Here is a 24252-nt window from a genome sequence, read left to right as displayed (position 1 = left end):
AAGTTGATGAAATAACAGGGCTTTACCAAGCCTTTTTCAGCTAAAATACACCATTGTTGCGTAGTAAGCTAATATGAAAAACCACATCGATGCACTGAAAGTAAAGAGTTTAATTCACTATTTGAATTAAATTATTGTAATAAAAAGTTATTACCCAAAATAACTATGTATATTCCATAAACGCTGCAAATAATATCACTATCTACCATTTATTGTGATTAATGAGGGCATCGTGGCATTTTAAATATTATAACTGACCTACCGCTGAAGTACGAGGCCATTCATTAGAGCTCCATTCATAAGTGCCTGATGGGCTGGTTAGTCATTGCTGTTTTATGAATGAAGATTATAATCATCTTAATTAGATACCACTATTCAATAGTAATAACTGGAGGCGAAACGCCTGTTTTTAAAAACAAGTTCACTAGTTAATTTTAAATATAAAACAATTTAATTTTAATTTAATTATTCTGTTAGAAGTTTCATTGTAAGCTCTAAACCAGTATCGTACTCTAATGGTAATTTTTAAGGTTTATCAGTTGAAGTACAACTTAAACTATTAAGTGGGAACAGGTTAACAATTCCTGGGCCCATAAAACTGCAGGAAAGTCAGATCAGGATCACCGGACACCCAGCTGATGTAAAAATTATAAGAACAAGTTGAACTAAAAATATCATTCGTCAATAGAATGCGAAAGTCAAACCTGGAAGACCCTATAGATGGTGAAGCCCATGTTAGTTTCTGTTAGTTTTGTAATTGGGAAAAGGTTTGAAATATGATACAAGATGGATAAACTCATCAGGAAACATTAGCGTGTTAGTGCTAAGATTGCTAAAGCTAATGGGACCTAATAAGCATTCAACTAAAAATCTAATAATAAGTAACATTTTTACCGATGTGAAGAGAACTGTGCCGATAAATCCAACTATGCCACTAAATCCAACATTTTTAACTAGCTATGTATGTCATAAATATGTTTGAAGTGAATAGTTTTTTTTTATGTTTAGTAATAACATCTCACATAAGGAAGAGTTGTTGGAGCGGTGAAATTGCACATTATTTTCAGTTAAAACTAGCTGAGAATAGCATTTACGCTTTACTCAGATGGAAAGCTTTGTGAACCTTTTTTTACAAGTATGCTATGTTCTGGACCTAAAGATTTTCTATGTTACATGAAGTAGTATTAGAATGCAACTTTAAAATCCAAAAATAGTCAGTTATAAACGAGTTTTATTTAAAGTAAAAGAGTTAGAAGTTGCTACGGTTTTTTGAAAAACCCTGTACCTTCAAGGAAGTATTAGTTTTTTGCTCCTGTAGAATTGTCTTTGTTACCCCCGCTAAAAATAATTTGAAAATCTGGAAAAATCCTTTTAGATAATTCCTCACGAATAATTTAAACTCATTACAATTCATAAAATCAATGCATCAATTTTCGTGTTGGAACTCGTAACCCAGTCAAAATCAATTTGATAATCTCACTTCCAAATAACTCAAACCTATTCTCTCAATTTCTTCTGCGGTCATGTATTTCTAAAAAGCCATCACTGGTGATTATATATTGATTGTGCAATGAAGGAAGCACATATTTGCTCACTCACTCATGAAATTACACATCAATTGACAATTTAATAAGTATGACAAGTAGGAAAACTGTTTGCAATCAGAAAACAATCATTGAACATGTAAGTCGATTAAAAGCGATTCTTCCCGAACCTGAATAAATACATTATTTGTCGGTTTGCACGAAATATCAAAATTTGCTAAAAAAAGATTTTTGAATTTTTATATTCCCAAAGTATTCATATTATGTTGTCTTGTGTATGTTATTAATAAACCGAGTTGCTACACAAAACTTAATATTTATGATATGCATATAGGCTACAATAATACCTGCAATTACCCTTAATAGCACTATATAGAAAACAGAGAAGTGAATGTTTAATATGTGGGATTTTTGTTGGCTTAAACATACAGGATCGGTTTTGCAACGTGTAGATGAATGATATATCAGAGTGCAATAGGAGCTGCTAATTTTTATAACTCCGTTGATAGTAATTAAAAACATACAAAATAATAATCACAAATAGCATTGCCTGAAAATTCCGGAATAAAAACAACTGGGCATGCGCGTACTCTCATATGTGTGTGCAAACTGATTTTTCACACGTTCGTCATGGAGCCACATTTTGTTTTTCAACCGTAGAAAACTTTATTTGTAATTTTAGCGTAATTTGTTTAAAACTTCTTGCAAACATGATGAAATTTTATGCCATCCTGAACAGTACACACACTATACATTATAGTATATGTATGTGTATAGGGTATCTTAAATCAAGGAATCACTACGGGGATCTCGAAAATTGTTAGAGATACGAAGACGTTTAAATTATGGCAAAGTTGCGTATTTTTATGCTGAATTAAATACTGTTTAAAAATCCGAAAAATTATGACTGGTTCCAAAGATATACGAAAAAAACCGAAGCTCTGATATTTCGCTTTCTCTTCTTTCTGACGGTATTCCCATAAATATTGGAAAGCAAATGATTATTAGGGCTTAGGTTGCTGTGAAATAAAACACGCTAAATTATGATGACTGATTTATAAAAAGAATTATTTATCTATTTTCACTTTTTTTTTCATGTTAAAACTTCGTTGCAACAAATGAAAAACGGTATTTTCAAAGTTTTCAAATTTAGAAAAGCGTGATACATTGTTACAAATTTATTACTCTTCTAATAGAAATTCTAGAATTGCAAGTCAACGATACTTAAATCAGTATTCCAATCGAGACCGACCTCATCAAAGGTTGTTTTCTAAACTGGATAAAAATTTGATAGAATTTGGAAATTTTAGTAAACCCATAAATAATTATGGTCATCGAAGAGGTTAACATAAAGAAGAACTTATTTTAAATGCAGTAAATTTTCAAAGTTATAAACATTATATCCATTCATCGATAGACATTTTTTTCAAAGATGAATAATGCCCTCCAAAGGTCTATTAGGCATTTCGAAAAGAAATTGCAAATTTTTAGAATAAGAATATGGCGAACTTTGCGTTCTAATAAATAGTATAAACCATATAAATCCACACAAGTCATGCACTTAGGCCGGGTGACAACATTAGAAGATTGGATTTTTGTCACTGGCTACAAAATAAAATCACTGAAGATAACAGCTTTTTGTCAAATATAATTTGGACCGATGAATGCTCATTATCGACGAATAGAATGTTTAACAGACATAATGAGCATCATTGGTCGGTTGAAAATCCGAGACAAAATGTAGAAGTTAAACCACAAGGGCGAGGATCAGTTAATGTTTGGGCCAGTATGTGGCGCAATAGAATTCTTGTCCCTATAATATATGACGGCACTTTAACATTTGAAACATACTTAAAACTAATATTACGTCATATTCTGGATCAATTTGAAGACGAACCGTTGATTATTTTACTACAGTTATAGTGGCAACATGACAGTACTTCTCCACACAATGTACGAGAAGTAACAAATTATTTGAATAGGATTTTTCCAAATTAATTGATCGGAAACCAGAGACTTGTAAGGTGGCCTGCTAGAAGTCCTGACTTGAATCCCCTGGATTACTGTCTGTAGGGATATCTTCAAAACCGTTTATACCGTGAAATTCCAAATAATATTAATTAATTACGACTGAATTTAATAAGGGAAAGAACAGCGCTTCCCCATCGATCTATTCAATGTGCGATATTAAGATTGCATAAACTGAGTGCAAAATGTATCGAAGCGAATGGTTTTCAATTCGAATACTTTTTATAATTTTCTTTCATTATTTCAATTATTATTAATTAAAATATGATAAAATTTGAATGAAACTAATATTATTATTTGTAGAAATAAAATTGACAGTCTTTTGTAATTTTTGAATTAGCAATTTTCAAATTTGAAAACTACAATAAAATATTCAGGTTCATATTAAAACCAGAGAACTGATGATGGTCGCCAAATGACGAAACGTCGGAAATAAAGTCTGATTGGGCCATCTTCTTCAAATATAAGCTCTAATAATCTCTCGTTCGCTTTTCGATATTTATGAGAATAACGTCAGAAGGAAGCAAAATTAAAATATCAGGATTTCGGTTTTTTCGTATATTTTTGGAACCAGTCGGAATTTTTGCAGATTTTTAAACGGCACTTTATTCAGCACAAAAATATGCGACTTTGCCATGATGTAAACTTCCTCGTATCTTTAACGGTTTCCAAAATCCTTATAGTGGCCCCTTGATGTGTGCCCTGAGACATCCTATACAGTCGAAATCCAACCAGCTCAAAACCATTAAATTATCAAAATTAAGTTTACAAGAAAAAGGTGACAGGTGCAAACAAATTTTAAAGGTCACAAGGGTTTACAGGGTTTCACGGGTGAAAATATTCATTTTTCAATTTTGTCGATGTGTTTTTCTCCATATATCCACCACTTGTGAGCCATGTCGCTCAACATTTTTTATTCTTGTAACACTTCATGAAAACACTCTGTGACCCAAATTTGGATAGAAATGCTTTTACAATTTGGAAATAAAATATTTTCTTCAATAATATGTGCAACTGCAAATCAAAAGTCAAGGAAATTAGGTCATACAATTAGATATACACTGCGTGACATAGAAAAGAGAACACCCCGTAAAAATGATTTGATTTAAATAATTTTTGGTATGCATGTTGTTTACGCCAAAACAAATACTTCATTAAAAAGTTGAACAAATTTAATTGTTAAAAACTAAAAAAAATTTAATAATTTGTCGGTCCTCCGCGGTGTCTTATACATTCCTGTACACGTCTAGGCATGGATCTAATGAGGTGATTGATGTCCTCTTGGGAGATCTCATTCCAGGCTAACTGGACAGCATGACACAGCATCGCTAGGGTTTGCGGGGGATGGGGTAAATTATGCAACCTTCTACCTATAATATCCCATACATGTTCGATCGGTGAGAGGTCTGGAGATCGAGGTGGCCAAGGTAGCAAATTGACTGCATTTTGTTGGAAGAAGTCCATAGTCACTCTAGCCACATGTGGTCGTGCATTGTCTTGTTGGAAAACTGGATCAACAAGAGTTTCCAGATAAGGCCCAAGATGAGGTTCCAGGACTTCCTGGATGTATCGCTGGGCTGTCATACTGCCTCTGACGAAAACTAAAGGTGACCTGCTACCATATGCAATGACACCCCAAACCATTACCCCAACAGTCTGATGGACATGCCTCTGTATTGCAAACTGAGGATCCCATCTTTCACCCCGTCTCCTTCGTATTCTTGCCCGACCATCATGCATACCGAAACAGAATCTGGATTCGTCACTAAACACGATATTATCCCATTCCAGAGTCCAATGTATCCGTTCTTGGCACCACTGTAGTCGATTTTGACGATGATTTAAGGTGAGGGGTAACACGAGATAGGGACGGTAGGAAATCAATCCAAAACTTCTTATGCGGCGATAAATGGTTCGTATCCCAATGGGCCTTCCATACTCAGCGAACCACTGATCCGCCATCGTCCTCGACGAGACGAACCTATCTCTTAGGGCCATAATTCGGAGTCGGCGATCTTGGCGTTCTGTAGTTCTTCGAGGTCGTCCAGTACCTGTTCTTCTGCCTGTTTGCCCTTCTTCGAACCATCCCTGACAGCATCTCACTATAGTGTTTACACTACGGTTCAATCTAGTGGCGATTTCCCTAAATGACAGACCAACCTCTCGTAGACCCACTATTCGACCCCTCTCAAACTCGCTCAATTGATGAAAATTTCGCTCTATTCTGGTTCTAGGCATATCTCTACGCAGTTTCTAAGCACACTACACTCCAATAAATGTTATTTTCCAGTTGTATTGTTGATATTTTATTGCAATTTTTATATTTAAAAAAAACCTAAAATTCCGAATAACTCGTAAATACGTAGATAAATATGAGTGAAATTTTGATCGTTTCTGCTATACATATAAACAAACATGCATACCAAAAATTATTTAAATTAAACCATTTTTACGGGGTGTTCTCTTTTCTATGTCACGCAGTATACATATAGTCTACCCTCCTAAACATGCGTTCTTTTGACCATTTCTTGAATCCATATCACCTTGTATAAATATTACTGCTTTCTGGTGCCCAATCAAAGTTTTTTCATTCGATACATATAAGCACTGTACCTACCATTTTAGATGGTTGTTCTAGTTTCAAAGCAAAAATCCCGCATACCATGCGAATGTAATACAAGAAGGAAAAAAGTGCTTTGCAGTATATTTATGGTTTCAAAGACCACGCGATTTAATTTTTGTCGCTCGGCCACAGCCGCAAAAGCTTGAAGCACCGCAAAGACCTTGCTATGGGTTACTAAAATGACGTAACACATAAAATAGCCGATATAGGTCTCCTGCTTCTCGCTCAGATTGGATTTGTTTTCTTTGGAAGGGCGAATGGGGTTTAGATTGTTTGCCTTATTAGGTAATAAATCATTATGAGTAATCCTATTAATTATTTGCAAAAAATACACAACAGGGCGATTAGGAATAATTAATTGTCTTCAACGAAACGTTAAGTTTGCTTTCTGGCAACTGTTGCATAATTTTTTATTGACACAGGCCTTAAATCTTTACGCTAAACCATATTCAGACCAAATCTGAGACAAGCTTTATTTTAAATCATTTTCTAACATATGCAAGGAAAACCTATTGAGACTACAAGATTTGGTATTATTGATTTGCTGTTCAGAAACGTATTTAACAGTTTCCTATAAACGAAATGTCAGCAACACCCCATGACGCTTTTATTGAAATAGAAATTAAACTCGTTTTAGTAAAGCTTTCGGGAAACGTAGACGTGGGAATAGGCGCTTTGATTAAGTAACTCGGGTAAAGAATTCGGAGGAAAAAAAGGCATGCAGAAAACTTCTTGCAACACAAAATGGTAAAATGTTAAAGGAAATGGGTCTACCACTTCTTTATAATTGTCCTTGCGGAACTAAAGTATCTTTTATAAATTCATCATGAATGTGAACTTCATAGTCCTTATGGTTTCTCCTCGACAGAGTAAGACAAGTGAAAATTTTTAAATGGATTTAAAAATTTAATTTAAAAAAGATATTAAGGTGTATTTTTCTCGAACAGATTTGATCATACCAACCTTAAGATATATACACCACATGGTCAACTCCTCGATTCGCTCCTCATTTAGCTCATTTAGGGTAATTTACCAATGTGTTCTCTTATGAAACTTGTATCTAAATGTAAATGTAAGATTTCGGTGTGGTTATGAGAAAATAAAACAAGACAAGTTTTGAGCTACTTCTTTAATTGTCAAAAACCAAAGCCAGAATACCTTCCGATACACCTGTCTTATTCACCCCCTAGCGCATCCTTTTCTTTTTAAGAGCATTGATAAACCACATTCAAGGTTTTTTCCCACGATTCCCTGACCCATCATCAATTTTTCTCTCGCCTATGTTAAAGAAATTTATAAACAACCCTCTATCGTTTTCTCACACTTATCTTAGAAGTAATTTACGGCTAACCCCCATATCATTCTCACATGGTATTACTTGATAGTCTTAACATAAACAAGGAATGCTCACATAAATATGTTACTGTAGAAGAGGTACATTACTCCTTATTGACGAAAATGCATGAACCAATTTTTAGTAAAATTAAATATGAAATATTTTAAAATACAATAATTGTTGAATATATTTATACAAATGTGCACTATCAATTTAAAATTTGCCTATGTCATCACTTATCCAAATATGTATTAACCATTTTTTACGACATATCGCTGTTATTTATCATTTACCATGATGGAACAGCAAATTTTCCCTCTCCACATAATTTTGTGGAAAATTAATAACCGTTCTCTACGTTGCGTCGCTGAAAGGTATGTTTTCAAATGGGTCACATCCGAAAGATACAAACAAAATAAAAAAAATTGGTAAAATTTGAAATGCAGAGTTATGTGACATTTATTTTTCATTCTTATTTAACCTTTATATAATGTCTGTGAGCTGTTTTCTAACCCGCAAAAATATTTTCTTCATGTTAGGATTTGCTGTCATCGTTTGTAAAATCTTGCACCCTTTTACGAAAACCTGGCGTACATATTGTCATCATACAATATTCCCCTATTATCATTTAATCGTAAAAACGTATGTTTTAAATGATTTCAATTACCGGCTTATAAACGGTTACTCGCAAAAAATACTTTATATCGGGCAATCAAGCACCCTGCACTTTACGTCAATTTTACGGTAGAATGGTTTCAAGTTTTTACTGCTTCCAAAATCTATTAACATTACTAAAAACTTTTCTGTATTGAAAATTCGAGTAAAGCATATATTCGCCATTGATCTAATGTACCACGCAAAAAGATGATATAACAAATAAGATATATTTGTAGAGGTAGATTCTCTTCCAAAAATCTTGAGAAAAGGTATTAATGACCTATTTGGGGAATATAGGGTAACGACTATCTATCTTTGACAACATGATACTCTGCTTTAAATATTAACATCAAACGTCATTGTTAAGAGTTAATCTCTAACTCTAATAAATTGAAAAATCTATAACTTCGCACCATCTACATTACTACAGTTAGTTACCATGACTTTATACAGAAACTCCTCTGTAACCAACTCAAAACTTTAATTTATTGTCCCATAAACAACTTTTGTATTTCCGCAAAATTTGAAATTTGATTTGCAATGATAGATAAAACGCATGAGGCTTGTCCAAAAAATCCAGTATTTTCTAAAGCTATATTCGCACGGCAATCAGCAGTATTGAGATTTGATCGTCACATCAGAGCATTTCCATTTTTCTCAATAAGTACTTAATCCAAATTATTAAAATCTGCACTTACCTTCCATTCAGGAATCTCCGAAAGCCTGTTAGCAACCACACAGCCAGCACTTCCTGCACCGACGATAATAAAGTCGTACTCTTGCAAAGTATTACTTTCGTATCCAGGGTAATAGGACAACTCCTCTTCACTAAAAGTGTTCCCAAATGAAGATCCAAAAGCAGTGAAGGACTGCGATTTCTGATCTTTAGAGTAACCGAGTAATTGACTGATCAATTGCAAGAATAAGAGGGTCGATGATTGACATGTCGTTATGGTGGAATGTACCGTACAGTATTGCGCAAGGTTAAGTGGCGTCCAAACAACCATGGCTACAACCCAATGTCTTAGAACAGACTGTGATACCACAATGCAATTAAATCTTATCGGGAGTTTTCTCTATAATAGTGGTAAACCCTTTCCATTAGACTGATCGAGCCTTGGTTCTTAGGTCGGCCTGCACGTGCCTAGATCGAAAGTAAAAGTGTTATAATGTGTTGCGAATTTCTTCGTTACGGTTATGCTACACTTAGGTTTAATGATCCATTTTTAATAAATAATCGCTGGCATTTTGAAAAAGGAACTAATTATTTGGTTCATTTTTTATTAATTTTTGGTAGCTTTTACGAAAATCGGCCACTTACGAAACATGTTCCTTAACTGCGGAACTAAAATGTAAGTTCAACGTCGATGGAGAATTGAGATATCACTGACATTTAATTAATTTCAAATTGCTTTAATTTGCTTGTTTAAGTGTAAAACCGTATTACCGCAGGTGATAATTTAAGAGCAAGGAGCGGAAATTTCATTAATTTAAAACCAACCTATCGGAGAAGATTCCCGACCACTTGAAGGGACCAACCGTGTTTTAGAGATTTGTTAAGGCATCAAGTGGTCGTCGAACATAAATGGTAATTTTAAAATACATAAAGTACATAAGCTCATGCGTAGGTAAGAGTATTTTTTTATGAATCAAGGACAACCTATAACGCTAAAAATCAGCTTTTATAGATGAATGTATGTAATGAGAGTTCACGCCGATGCGTAATAATATTACAGAACAGTGCTTAGCTGAAACAAGTTGGTAGAGTAGTGTAACTATGGCAACTACGTCAATGTACTTTTATTATATATAATGTTTGAAGATTTCTGAATGCACAAAAAATAAATGTCATAAAATTGAATAGAAATAGTCATGCATAATACTATTCTCGAACTGTAACTCACTACTTTCAACTGATTTTAGCTGATACTTTATTCGTTTTCCTTGACCTCATTAGAGCAATACCCAAAAAAAATATTACCTTTACAAGGGTGATACGCAAATAACGTTTTCATTTGAGTTGATTACGAATCTAAAAACCTAATTTTAATTATTTTTTAGAGTGTCTCGGAACATATTGACAATCTTCCGGATTCGTCATAGAATACATTAAAATAACATGATAAGTTCCTATACATACTTTAGTGTCCTAGAGATCCCACCTACATAGGTACCTTATATAGGCCCTAAAAGATACAGTCTGAAATCGATTTTTTTTTGCCGCACGCATTTGTGAGCTGAAAATAGATACCACAAATTCTTATTCATTTATTCGGTATGTTGACTTCGACGGAAAAATGCAAAGTGGAATTAGGTTAGCAATCAAATGTGGTAAAGTATTACTTACAAGTGCATTTGCACTAACTAAATATTTAATTGCATTAGTTAACTAAATCTTTTCAAGCACACATACAGCAAAAAGTTTTACCGCACGCATATCAGTGATTCACAGAAGTTTTCACGCTGACACATGCCACTTTGATTTGCATACGGTAAAACTTTTTTAATACACCCCGATACGGAATTTTCACTGACTTGAAATATTGCCAAAAGGGGCACGAAACTTGCCAGTAAAGCTTGGAAAACCTTGTAAGATTTACTGGTTCTGGGCCATATTTTCGTAAGACCTGTGATCAAAGCTCAATATTTATAAATTGAGGATTTTTCAAGTAAAACTCGCAAATCAGTCACGTACAGAAAAAACTCAGAGATTTCATATGAGCCTCTATGGGAATTTCTAACTTATATGGGGAATTTGAAAATTAGGGGTAAAATCATATTTTGCAGGGTGAAATTTAAAAATTTTCCATGACTTAAAATTTTATCTAAATTTTTCTATTTGTCGCAATTTTATGTAGGCGTATATGGAATATCTTTTGGATTTTTTCAAATTTCTGGTTCGCTAAGTTTCAAAAGTACATATAAATAATTCACTCACCTAGTGTAAAAGCCACAAAATTTCCTAATTTTTCTTTCTCTAAGCTCTATACGGCAACATCGGACGTATATTTTTTTCCCATATGGCCCACAACAGACAAAAAAGGCCGATTTTATTATCAAAATTTCAATCTTGATTTACAGCTTTTAGACGAACACCTAGCAACTGCTAAATACGGCAAAAGTAGCCCAAATGATGTCCTTTTCCATCTGTCGAATCTCCTTATGTCTCCGAAAAAACTATTTCATCCCCGCGCTGGCCTTGCACGCGAAAATTCAAAACTTTGATATTCTTTTTTAGGATCTTCTTCAGTTACGTCTATTGAACAATAGATCTCACTCAAAAGTATCAGAGACCCACATTTTCGACGTCTATCCCTGGACCAAATTTCGGCTTGTTTAAGACACCATGGTAACCTAAGCATGTTTAGGAAAGTGCATTTTTTTTTAAATGACAATTTTCGACTTTCACGTGCCTCTGCTCCAGCTCTCATTGCCAGAGCTTCGGAGAGCGTGAGTTGAAAATCTCATTTTAATGCTCATGGTTTTTTTCTACTAACATTAATAACTATAATGTAATAACTTAAACCAAATATATTACTTCGCAGCATATTAATTTTAGATTATCTAATTCTATTATAGTCCTATATCAGAACGAATAGTATTCATTCACCTTCCTATCAAGATATAGCTACATAAAATTAATAAGATATAGTATAGGGTGTTAAGGAAATAACTTTAGTAAATTAAACCAATGATTGAGAACATCATTTTGAACAAAACAATTCCTTACAACTAGAATTGAAATTCTTATAGCTTTTTTCAAAAAAATTGTCAAAATTGGTAACCAAAAAGCTATGATAAGCTTTAAAATTTTAAAAGAATATTGAAAAACATATTGGACAGATGTTGATTGTTTAACGTGTAACAAAAAAAGTTAAAATTACTCAACAATAACATTGTTAAAAGCAATTTAAAACTTAATTAATAACTAATAATGTCAGGTAAACTTAAGCGGCAACTCCGTACTGAATATGACCAAGAAAAAATAATTTATTTTTGTTATAATTATTTTTTACAATTCCTTAACGCCTGATAACTGAAAAAACCTGATCTTTTATTAGTACTTGAATTTATTCCGACTTTTTTACAGTACCTACGTGAAAATGTTTTTTTTAAGCGAATATCATAACGTGCTTTTGATGATTTATGGGGAAGCATTACAAAATTCTGAAGACGCTAGGCGCATTTACGCTAATCGTTATCCAGAAAGAAAACTACCAACTCGACAAACATTTGTGTAAATTTCCCAAAGGCGTCTGGATATAGGTAACGTAATTCCTACATATCAAGGACACGGTCGACACTGGAACTCGGTCTTGAAGCTGAAGAACAAATTTAAAATCTTGTTGAAGAAGATTCAATAAGGAGCGCCCGAAGCAGAACATGTATGGACTCAAATGATAAGACATCTCGAATATTTAATATAAAAAAAAAATAAATTTCTGTTTTTGATTGTGATCTGAATGGTGTAACATGCTAATGTTATACTAATTAGAGATGACAACAATAATTTAAAGGTAAATGGCTTCTCAAAATAATAAAATAAGAATCTCATTTTTAAATTTTATAAATTTAATACATTTTGTTAGTTACATATACTGTAGAACCTAACAGGCTAAAAAAAAACATAAAAGAATGCATACTTAGTTTTTGGGGCTATTTAGGTAGATATCGAATTGAAATAAATACGACGCGACGTTTTCAATTCTCAAAAGATATTTTTTTGCTTTCCGAGGAGATGGTTGTATTTACGACCCCTATTATTAAGAACATTTTTGTTCCAAATGATGTTCTTCATTGGTTAAATTTACGAAAGTTATTTCTCTAACACCATATATATCATAAGATTAGAAATTGAAAAAAAACCTTGGTTTGAATAATGACAAATGATGAATGTTAATTCATATTAAGTGCCATAAACATGATTAAAGGTTTAAATTATTTAGAGCGTTTATTTGGTTATTATCATGTAGTATAGGTATCTTCGCCTTTCATTTTGCTGTGGATACTGAATTATTTCCATATCATATGAGTTTCTTGTTTTCAAAAATCTGCAAATAAATAATAAGAATCAACACAGTCACATCCACAGGTAATATATCCTAATTCGGCAATATGTGCTGTCTGTACTCGATGTGTTTAAATTAACTCTCTCAAAGGACATTGCCTAAAAAATGTTTTTGGTTAAAAGTTGTATTAATTTAATTGAGTTCGTTAATGGTAATATTAATTAGGTCGCGGTTGTGAACCTGTGCAGCCCAATTATCTAGACTGATCTGTCCAGTACAATGGTTGCCTTGTTTACTTAGTGCAGTAACGTTTAATCATATCTTCCTCTGTAACAACCTTGACCGAAAAAGTGATTACAAATTGACGTGTCGTTTACTGCCTTATGGAACATAATTTCTTTCCTGTCTGAATTGCAAGATGCCGCGGGGGCTAATTCGAAAGATAAATGATTGTGAGCTTTCTCTTGATGTTCAAGTGAAGAGTCCTTTAAAGGATAAGAGGGGATGAAGCAGTGACGTAAGAAAATTTGGTTGTTGAACAACATAGATCGCAATCGCGACAATACTTCGAGTATTGAGATATCTGAGCATTGCTATTTCAAAAACGAGAAATTATTTTTAATAAAATTATCAATTTCGTTTGTCCCTCTAGATCAAATAGTCGCTCAAGAATTAAAAGAAATTAAATATATTAATTACCACCACCATCGCTAGTTTTGGAACAATGAATATATTTTATTGAAAATCAACAACAAACGCCATTTATTAATACAGTAGTTTTTAACGAAATTATATAATAGACCTCCAATTACACAATTTTGTTATTAAAGAATCTATTAATGTTGCAGTAATCGTTTAAAATTATAATAAAATCTACGGATTTGTATAGGTATCATCTATATTTCATGACGCTTTGGCATACACACCAATTTGTATGACATGGCATGCAGCCTGTTTTGCTATAATTTTTGTATTTTTGTACTAATTTAGTTGTGTAGAGTGTACATATAAATGACTGAGCAATGGTTATTTATATAATCTGTTCGCAAATCAAATTCATCAATCAGTACTCGAAAGACACTGATTTGTGTAATGAGCGGAATTTTGCCAATTTGTGACATGATTTAGGCAAAATATAATTTTAATCTAAATTTCATACTTGGAGTTTTTCTTATTTTTTTATTAATGATGAAGAAGATAGACATAGGAAAATAGATTAAAAGTACTAATTATAACAATAGAAAGCAATGTAAGATGTCAGTGATTTTATTTTCTCTTCCAGGTCAATAATTGGGAAAACGCATTGGGCCACCCTGTATGGGTTTAATATTGAATTATTTAGTTTGTATCAATTGAAAATGTAATTTTAAGGACATGTAATTACTTACTACGCTCAGCTGGGTCAGAAAGTCGAGGAAAACTCTTCTAACGGGGAAATTCCGTACAAATTAGACCTTCGAGCATTAGTACATTGAAAACGCTGTTGCATCAAAGAATTAATATATTATGAAAGTAACGAAACTCCGAAAAAACTTTTGCGCCTATTACCAGATTTAAGATTCAAATTTTTAAACTATTTTGTGTCAAAATGGTGTATCTTGTTAGAAAAGATATGCCGTTCTACGTCACCCTATCAGTTTTAGGGCTATGGAGGTATTACCCCTTAAACCATCAAAGCAAAACACAGTTCAGTTCAATATTATGTATTTGGATAATAATGTGGAACATTTTCTTTCCTGTAGGACCAACGTTACTGTGTATTTTCAACTTCATCAGTAAGTGAGAATTAGGTCAAAAATTTAAATAAATATACATTCTTTATTTATAGTATCCCATTTTCGTTATTTTTGCTGGGTATCTCGCTTATTAACGAACATCAAAAGAATAATTACTATTTGCTTTTTTTCAAAGCTAACGATTACACAATTTTTAACATCTAATAATATATAGGGTGTCACAATAAAAAAATTGCTGATTTTGATTTTCAAACCAAACGGAATCTTTTTTAATGATTTACTGATTTAGACTTAATTTCATCTTCTATCTATCTGTAGTAATAAATGTAACGCAATCACTAAAATGGCGGAAAAGTAAATTTGCTCGCTTTGGACTGTAATTTTATTCCTTACCTTATATTTATTGTACCTGCTCTTACGTAAATATTAAAATTATCAACTTAAATTGAAGGCCCTTGACGAGACGATTTAAAATATTTAATAATATGTATATAGGGGCATGTGAATAATCATAATTATAGTTAATTGTGGTTAAACCATATGAGACAGAAAAAAACCAACTGCATCATTAGATTATCTGGCAAAAAGTCTATTAAAAACCGTTCTTTACTTTCTGGACGTCCTGTCGGATAAATGAAATACAGTGAGAGCCTGAAATGCGGAGTTTTTTTAAATAATAAAATGAGATATTCCATGGAATTTGAGACACCTTGTACATCCACTTTTTTCCAGATTACGACTATCTTTTGATTACCACAACTTTACCCCTAGGGATAGGAATCACTGTCGTATCGATCACTAATATTATCTTCGCAATCAAACATGAAATGTGGTCTGAGCTATTCAAACGCGCTACTAACTGTACAAAATTCGGAAAATCTGTAAACTTTGATCACCTAAAACAACAAGGAGAGAGATTCATAACAGTGTATTTCGTGTGCACAGTTTGTGGAATATTTCTTGTTGCAACTTATGAGATATTCCATGAAAATACATGCTTGAGTGTAAGTCGCAATATTCCTGAAAATATTCTTCTGAGCTTTTTGCTGTTTAGAATTCTGGAAAAAATGAAGTGTGCGGATTGATGTTCGCATCCTGGCTACCACCAGGTCTCGAGAATTCTATTGTAGTTAAGCGTTTATTGCTGCTGTATCAATTGCTGAGTGGAATAGTAAACACCTCATTTACTGTAATTGTTACCTTACAATTCCAAGTCTGTTGTTTTATTGAAGATAAATCGGAACATCTGTCTATGATGATCAGACAAATTAATAATTCTGAAGCTCCAAAAGTGCAGTACAAAAAATTTGCGTTTTGTATGGAATATCATCTATATATACTAAAGTAAGTAGAACGGTTATTTCCATCACATACAGGGTGTATCAGTTTTAGTCTGTGCCCCAACCCTCAAATATACAGGGTGTTTCCTAAGTATTAGGCAAAAATTTAGGGAACTATTCATTGAGTAATTTTAAGAATTTTTTGTCCTTTGACAATTTTAGGAAAAATGTTTTATTTCCTAGATAAAAGGTCATAAATGCTTATTGACTAAATTTTTTCTTTTTTATTAAAATAGTTAAAATATGCGTAGCAAGATAGTATGAATCTTGAAAACAACACTAGTAAACACGTTGAACGTTATTTAATTTGTATACGTTTCCAAATTTGTTACTTTTCATCTTTTTTTTATCATGAATACCTATACGAACACTGAGGTGACTGACATACCATACATTTCATGTATGAACTTGTCGATGGAAATTCGTTACGGGACAGACATTTTTACACTGAACGATTTCTGAATCGTAATGTTCCCAACCGAAAAATGTTGGAAAGCATGCATCTACGTCTTCGTGAAACAGATACATTAAAAGGAAATGGAGGTGCAAGAAGACCAGTGACAGTGAGAAGGCAGAATTGGAAGAAAATATGCTAAACATAATAAAGGAAAAATCAGGTACTTCCACTAGAAAAATTGGAATGGCTTTAGACGTTAGTAATAAGGCTGTGTGGAAAGTTTTGAGGGAAAATTTGTTGTACCAGTACCACATACAACGTGTTCGGGCTTTTCTTCTTACAAATTTTCCCTTGAGGATTGTATTTTGTCAATGACTCTTGCACACATTGGTGCAAATTCCGCAACTACTGTCGTTGATTTTTCTACCGATTAAGCAAATTTCTCGAGAAATGCAATAAGAAATGTTCATAACAATCTTGCATAGGCTGAAGAAAATCTATACGAAGTACTAAAATTTAATTTTCAACACCAATTTTCGTTAAACTTTTAGGTTAGAATTGTGGGTGATTGGTTAATTAGACCATTATTTCTACCAGAAAAACTTACAGGCGCAGTTTATCGTAACTTTTTGGAACAATCGCTTCCTGAATTCCTTGAAGATGTACCATTGGCAACCAGAAATGCAATGTGGTTCATGCACGATGAAGCACCAGTGCATTTTAGTAGAATTGCTCGCGAATTTTTAATGGAAATACATGGAGATCGCTGGATTGGTCGTAGTGGATTTCACTTATAGCCAGCTAGATCCCCAGACTTGAACCCTCTGGACTATATCCTATGGGGTCATTTAAAATCATTCATTTACATTAATCCAGTGAGAAACTTGGAAGATTTGAGAAATCGCATAATTGATGGTTGCAATTGAATAAAAAACAGTCCTGGTATTTTTTAAAGAGTTCGTCTGTTAATAAGGAAAAGATTAGAAACATGCATCCAAACTGACGGCAGTCATTTTGAACAGTTATTGTAGCTTTTAATAAATTTCATGAAAAACATTTATCATCTTGTATCTAAGAAAGAAAGCATTTTTCCAAAAATCATCAAACTAAAAATGTTTAAAATGAATTAGAGAATAGCTCCCTAAATTTTTATCTAACATTTAGGAAACACCCTGTATAACGTATATGGGGATATGTGGTGCATGGTCCATTGTCGTGAGAAAAATAGTGAACATAACTCGCAACGAAGCTTCTTAACACATTCGCGTAATGGCCGTTCTTGCGCTCATGTCGTGCGCAACTTTTCACGCTCATGCGTTAAGACTTACTTTCTTAGTTTGTTATGTAAATAACTATTTCTTAGCTAGAATTTGCATATTATTCAACTCCCTAAAAGGCACACTGAATAAAATAGCAACCGACGATATGTCGTTATCAGTCGGACTATAATTCTTGACTAAATTTTAGTTTATGCGAGCTGTTAGACAAGGCGTGCAAAATAACATTTGGACATATAACATTATCGACTTCTATGGTAACGGCCTTTTTTCTATACTATGGAATGAAAGTAACTATTTATAACGTGAAACTATACAATCAGTTAAACACTGATACTAACTTGATAATTTCAGGGAAATTACAAATTTTTGTTTTATGGTTTTGTTTACATTCTTACTATCTGGATTATGTGCAACACTGGACAGAAAATGGAAGAAGCGGTATGTTGTAATTTTTCAATAAACCATCTTTGCTTTTGAGAAAAATCTCATTTAATATCTAAAAATGTTATTTACTGCAGATGTCCAGAGTAGGGAACTCATTGTATTTAAGCAATTGGCACGATTATTGCATCGAAATAAAGAAAGTAATTCCTAGTGTTATTCAAAGAGCACAGCGATCAGTCGGATTACGAGCGGTACCAGTTGGAAGATTGAATTACGTTCTTTTTACCATGGTAAGGACTAACAGTAAAAAAATCATAATATGTATAATTGATACTAATTTTTAGGTTGTGAGAACTACGTACAGTTATCTAAGTTTACTGAGCGGCAATACTTTACAAAGAGCATAAATTTTATTTAAATATCACCCATCTATGTTTAGTTAACAAAAACGTAGCAAGAATGCGCATACAAAATAACTTGTAGCATTATTATTGATCTAACCCAATGAGGTAAATAGCAATAAATTAGTGAGCTGCCACATAACAACAAAAATAGAAAAATTATCTTGTGCCCGTGACTCTTGATTATATAATGACCACCTCTGAAAGTATGATGAGAAAATAAATTCAACTTACGCCATTTCCACGAAGTTGTGAATTTAAGAGAACGAGAAGGAATCTAGTTAAATAATTAAAATAGTTCCATATAACCGATTGGACTTTTAAATACAAAGTATCTTATACAAAATGAAGCAGCTCTATATTTTAGACTTTTCTCGAATGTTTTCAAAAATTCAAGTTAGCTGTTCTATGTATTATTCCCCGAAAAATAAAAATAAATGGATTTAAAATGTAAATTACTAGTGAAATCCATGCGTCTTTCATAATCTAAAAGATCATCGTATGATCTTAGATGAACAGTCATAAAAGGTTTATTACGTTTGATAGAATGCTCCTTTCAAAGTGGTACAAAAAAGGTCTGCAAAAATGCAAAAAAATTAAATTCCTCTAATTTCTGGAAATTCATGAAATTATATTAGTTTTTTGTATCTATATTAAACCAAAACTTTCTATACAATAATATAATTCTTTAGTAAAACCGATAAACGTTTTAATTTCAAATATGTCTATTAATCACTTTTGAAAACTTGTAATTTACAATTTGAACATCAAACAAGGAAACTTTCTATTTTTTTAGATATTTCTTCAAGGGCGAAATTTCTTTGGGTCACAAACTGTCCGCAACATAATGGACATACATTCACAACGTTTTTGCACTTTTTGCATATAGAATGTCCTCTGTTACAGACGGCAATATTCGACTTCATTACACTGGTACAAATTGGACACTCTAGTTCTTCTACTAACTTCTCCAATATTGCAGATATCTCTTCAAATTTGTTATTCAAAATTGTTTTTTTTTGAGTATGAATTAGTAATTCCATGTTCAACTCGCTCTCATCGGGTGAAAATATTTTCTTTATCGCTGAAAGGTTGAAAATATAGTTGATCCAATCGTTAGCTTTTTGAGGACATCGTTTGATGTGACGGTTTTTGAATGTTATTGTGTTGTTATCGTTGCTGAAAACAACATCGAATGCTAGGGGCCCTGTTATATCATGAACAGGGGCTACTTTAATCGATAGAATCGTGTTGATGCTTAAAGGTATTCTATTGACACTGGTGCTGACTAAAAATTTATCTTTAGAGTCCATCACAAGGAATAAGGCAGAACTCCTGTGGGTGCACAATTCTTTCTCCTGAATTACTAAGTTTTTATCAAAGAATATCAGATTTTTGTGCTTTATCTGAAAGTGCTGGCCAATCCTGGCTAGGTCCTGCTTTTTATGACATACGGGGCATTCAAACTCACGTCTTTCACACAGTAGCTCATGTTGCTCAGCCTCACCGAAACGTAATTTTTTTCTGCAGTTCGGATAAAAGCTGCAAGGAAACTCAAGATACTTCGCCAAAGATTCGAACCCGAAATTTTGTATTACATTAGAATTTTCAGGAACTTTGCATCTCCCGCAGATGTTCATGTCACTTCTATCTGAATCTACGCACAAGTAAATAGGTGGTACTGAGAGATATTTGTCGCATATCGTGCATTTGAATTTGCTGAAGTCCACGGAAGAAAAATCATTCTTGTTAGCTGGCTTGGAGGAAGTCTGAAATGTAAGCATTGACGTATGAGAGTATCTAATGAATTTCTATCAAATAAATTCTACATACCATGTCGTTTACTGGGATTATAAAATGAAATTCTAGTTTCATCTATTACACATTACTACAATCGATACGGGTCAATTAGAACGTTTACCTGTTCCACTCAATAAATGGACTTTTCATATACGTCATAATATTTTATCGCGATTATTTTGATAAATCTTTATTGACTTTACTAAAGTAGTTAGTGAAAAGGTTTATTAGTTGCGCAACATGCCGACTAACAAAGTATTTGCCACCTCTATGAGGAATACTTGATTGAAGTTTTGTTTTCTGTAATTTGACTGTGTGGTAGATCATGTGTGGCAACCACACCTAAATCTTACATACATATTGCACTAAGAGACTTTCCCAATACAATTTAATTATTAATTGTCAGAGATCATTGGATACTTCACACAACTTCTTGGACACATCAAATTATTCCATTAGTAACAATTCGAAATTAAACTAGAATGGATGAGATTTACTCATGGATCACACGTGAAATATAACGAAAAACAATTTCTTTGTAGCATTTTTAAATCGTACGGAGGTAATCGTGATAAAATTTCTCGAGGTTTAATATTTTTTGATACGTGAGATTAAAAATACCAAATAATGTATATTTATAGAAACAAAGAATAATACTCTGTTTTTTTGCAACGTTGTTAATATTTTAATGTTATGTGATTATTCGAAGACTTGTATCATTACGTTTTATCATTTACTAAAACAACGGAAATTTTCGTCGAGTTATTGATTTCTTTTTACGTATGGTGGTATCTGGGCACTAGGATGACAAGCAATTGCACATTCCTTTCTTTATGGTAAATTTCTGTACATCGTGCACGACAATAATGTCATTCTCCATTCGGATTTCAATCGGATTGTGAGAGTTTTTTGTTTGTTTATTTATATTAATTGAAATGTGAAAATTAACTTAAAAGTGTGCGTTTGAACGGAAAATGTGGAATTTAAACTTGAAAAGCAAAAAACAAAAGAGGTGTCATCTTAGTCGAACGATAGAGTATCTGTAGAATTTGGAACTAGGAGGTAAAATAGAAAACAAACCCACTGCCGAAGGAGTTTTCAATAATTCTCCATTTCCAATACCTATACTAATACTTCCAGACCATACAAACTAGTAATAAATATCCCTTTTTTCTAATGCAATCAAAACTTATTTTTGGTACCGTCGTAAAAAAGTTTTTTCATAAAGATCATTGTTTTGCCTCAACTTGTACTTGTCATTGGAGGTTATCTCGTGTGAGTTGCAAGATTAGTGGGATTCCAATACTTTTGTGTTTAATTAATGATATTTTGAATATTACATTCTTCGTAGAAAGATACGTACTATAGCTGCCTGTCTTCTTTTCAGGACAAGAACTGCAGCCAAAGATATGAAATTGTGGTTCCACCATGAATGCAGCGAAAAAGATTGTACCATATCTAGGAAAGTGCAAGTTGCCTGCTAGTGGAAGTATTCTTGACAGCGACAGAAAAAGGTAGGAATTTAAAATTTTTATAGTGTTAGATGTGAATGAGAGTCACCATGCAATGGATGAAAATAATTGTTATCAAAGAAACAATTTATATTCAAAATTAATCGAATGAATATTACAACAGTGAGTTAATTTGAGAACGCCCCACTTTTGATATTTCTGGGATTATAGAAAATGTGTTAAAATACAAAAATAAGTGGATTTTATTTTCAAGAGGGATGTTTTTCTTTGGGATTTTTTTATTAAATTGGAAGTACTTTTTAGTACGGGTGAAAAAAACCACTAAGATTTAAAATGGGTAGCAAAGTTGAGTGATACCTAATTTGAAAGGTTTTTTTAGGAAAAATAATGTTTAAAGCGTAAAGAAGCTTCATTATTAATGGTATCGAAGAAAAATTAGTTATTAAGATGTTAATTATTCTAAAGGGCGTTTATTATTTGTCAAATAAGAATAAAGTGAATTGTTTTTACACTTTGATATTTATAGAAGCTTACACTTGAATTTGCTTGCATGTAGTGGTAAGTTTACTTAAGCTTTGTTGTGAATTATCATATGGACGTCACTTTTAATTTGTTTTTTTCCTTTTTTATAGTAAGACCTTAAAAGTGAATAGAATAATTACTTTTAAGAACGTTTCATATCAATATAGGTTCATAAACGTTTTGTTTTAAAGATATCGGGTGTGGAAAACTTTAGGAGAAATTTTAATTATTTTTCATAACTTTTTTAAAATAAATTTACCTAAGAACTATTAACGTTTTGTCGTAATTATTATTTATGTGTTATGGATCAGGAATATGTAGTAATTTAAGATAGAAAATGAACTATATATTATTTTTAAGGAGATTCGGTAGGTATTAATATTTAATTTTTTAGATGATTTTAATATGTATATAAGATAAGAACACATAGTGCAAAGGTACTAATGATTTTTATCACGATACAGGAGTTATGTGTATAAAATAGAATTGTAAATTTGGAATTGCTTCATGCATATGTCATGTGAAATAATTGCGTTAAGACAATGGGTATTCTTAGCAGAACCAATTAGGAATAAATGGCGGATGCGAGAGAAGAGATTTTTCATGTGTGGCGCCATCTGGGAGTCTGCGTTGCAAGTTTCTTCTTTGTGTGGTTTTGCAGATTTCTTTTTGGTGTGTTTTTGCAGATTTCTTCTTCGTGTAAACTTGTAGATTTCTTGTTTGTGGTAATTTTCTGTACATCGTGCATGACAATAATGACATTTTTTTAGTAATTGTACTGTAAGTTTTTCGTTTGTTTAATTATATTAAAATGTAAAAATTAACAAATTTACTTAAAAGCGTGCGTTTGAAATGAATGTGGAATTTAAACTTGAAAAGCAAAAAAAAGTGGGGTATCATTTTATTCGATCGATAGAATATCCGTGGAATTAGAAATTAAGAGGTAAGAAAGAAAAGAAACTCATTGTCAAAGGAGTTTTTAGTAATTGTCAACTTTCAATAACTATTGTAGTATTCGCAGATTAGATAAATTTGACTTTTTTCTAACGCAAGGAAAACTTATTTTTGGTACCGTTGTAAAGAAGTTTTTTCATAAAGATCATATTGTTTTGATTCAACTTGTACTTGTAATTTGAGGTTGTCTAGTGTGTGTTGCAAGATTGGTGAGATTCCAATACTCTTGTGTATAATTAATGATATCAAATATTACATTCTTCGTGGAATGGTACGTACTATAGCTGCCTGTCTTCTTTTTAGCACAAAAACTGCAGCCAAAAGATATGAAATTGTCGTTCCAATCAGAACGCGGCGAAAAAGATTCTATCAGCCTCGATAGTGGAGGCATTCCTGAAACTGATGTAAAAAGGTAAAAATTTGAATTTTTACAGTGCTAGACTTCCGTTAAAGTTATGCAACTGAAGAAACTTGTTATCGAATAAACAATTTATATATAAAATGAATTGAACCACTATTACAATACAGTATATCAATTTGAAAACGAACCTTTAGCGATTACAGAAAATACGTAAATATACCAAAACACGTCGATTTTATTTTCAAGGGGAATATTCTTTTAGGGTTCTTTAATAAATTGCATGCATCCACTAATGGAGTTTGAATTATACCCCACTTGAAAGGTGTTTTATTTACCTTTCCAAAAATATCTTTTTTTTTCATTGAGAGATTTTAAAAAAATCACGTCCAAAGTATAAACAAGCTTTAT

The 24252-nt window shown here is 32.5% G+C and overlaps 2 protein-coding genes across 2 annotated transcripts in view; both read right to left on the bottom strand.

The window, feature by feature from the left end:
• LOC136410655 (glucose dehydrogenase [FAD, quinone]-like) overlaps positions 1-9221 on the bottom strand; it is a 40360-nt gene extending 31139 nt beyond the window's left edge. Inside the window, exon 1 of the mRNA XM_066392913.1 lies at positions 8887-9221. Within this exon, the coding sequence (XP_066249010.1) occupies positions 8887-9195 (309 nt within the window). The 5' untranslated portion in view covers positions 9196-9221. The remainder of the gene's footprint in view (positions 1-8886) is intronic.
• Positions 9222-19425: 10204 nt separating this feature from the next.
• On the bottom strand, positions 19426-20675 carry LOC136410967 (uncharacterized). The gene is made up of 2 exons (XM_066393355.1): positions 20569-20675; positions 19426-20504 (listed from the first exon to the last, which is right to left on the bottom strand). Exons 1-2 carry the CDS (start codon positions 20608-20610, stop codon positions 19503-19505), a joined length of 1044 nt encoding a protein of 347 aa, XP_066249452.1. The 5' UTR covers positions 20611-20675; the 3' UTR covers positions 19426-19502.
• Positions 20676-24252: the final 3577 nt, after the last annotated feature.

Source organism: Euwallacea similis, chromosome 9 (genome assembly GCF_039881205.1).
Source record: "Euwallacea similis isolate ESF13 chromosome 9, ESF131.1, whole genome shotgun sequence".
In the NCBI taxonomy this organism is placed as follows: Eukaryota; Metazoa; Arthropoda; class Insecta; order Coleoptera; family Curculionidae; genus Euwallacea; species Euwallacea similis.
Note: the sequence above shows the minus strand (reverse complement) of the source record. Positions and strands in the feature narration are given on the sequence as shown.

Bases quoted from the DNA above. Each gene is read 5' to 3' on its own strand.
- LOC136410967 (XM_066393355.1), bottom strand. From the start codon at position 20,610: ATGAAACTAGAATTTCATTTTATAATCCCAGTAAACGACATG. The intron at 20,505-20,568 runs GTATGTAGAATT...CTTACATTTCAG, and splicing joins TAATCCCAGTAAACGACATG to ACTTCCTCCAAGCCAGCTAA.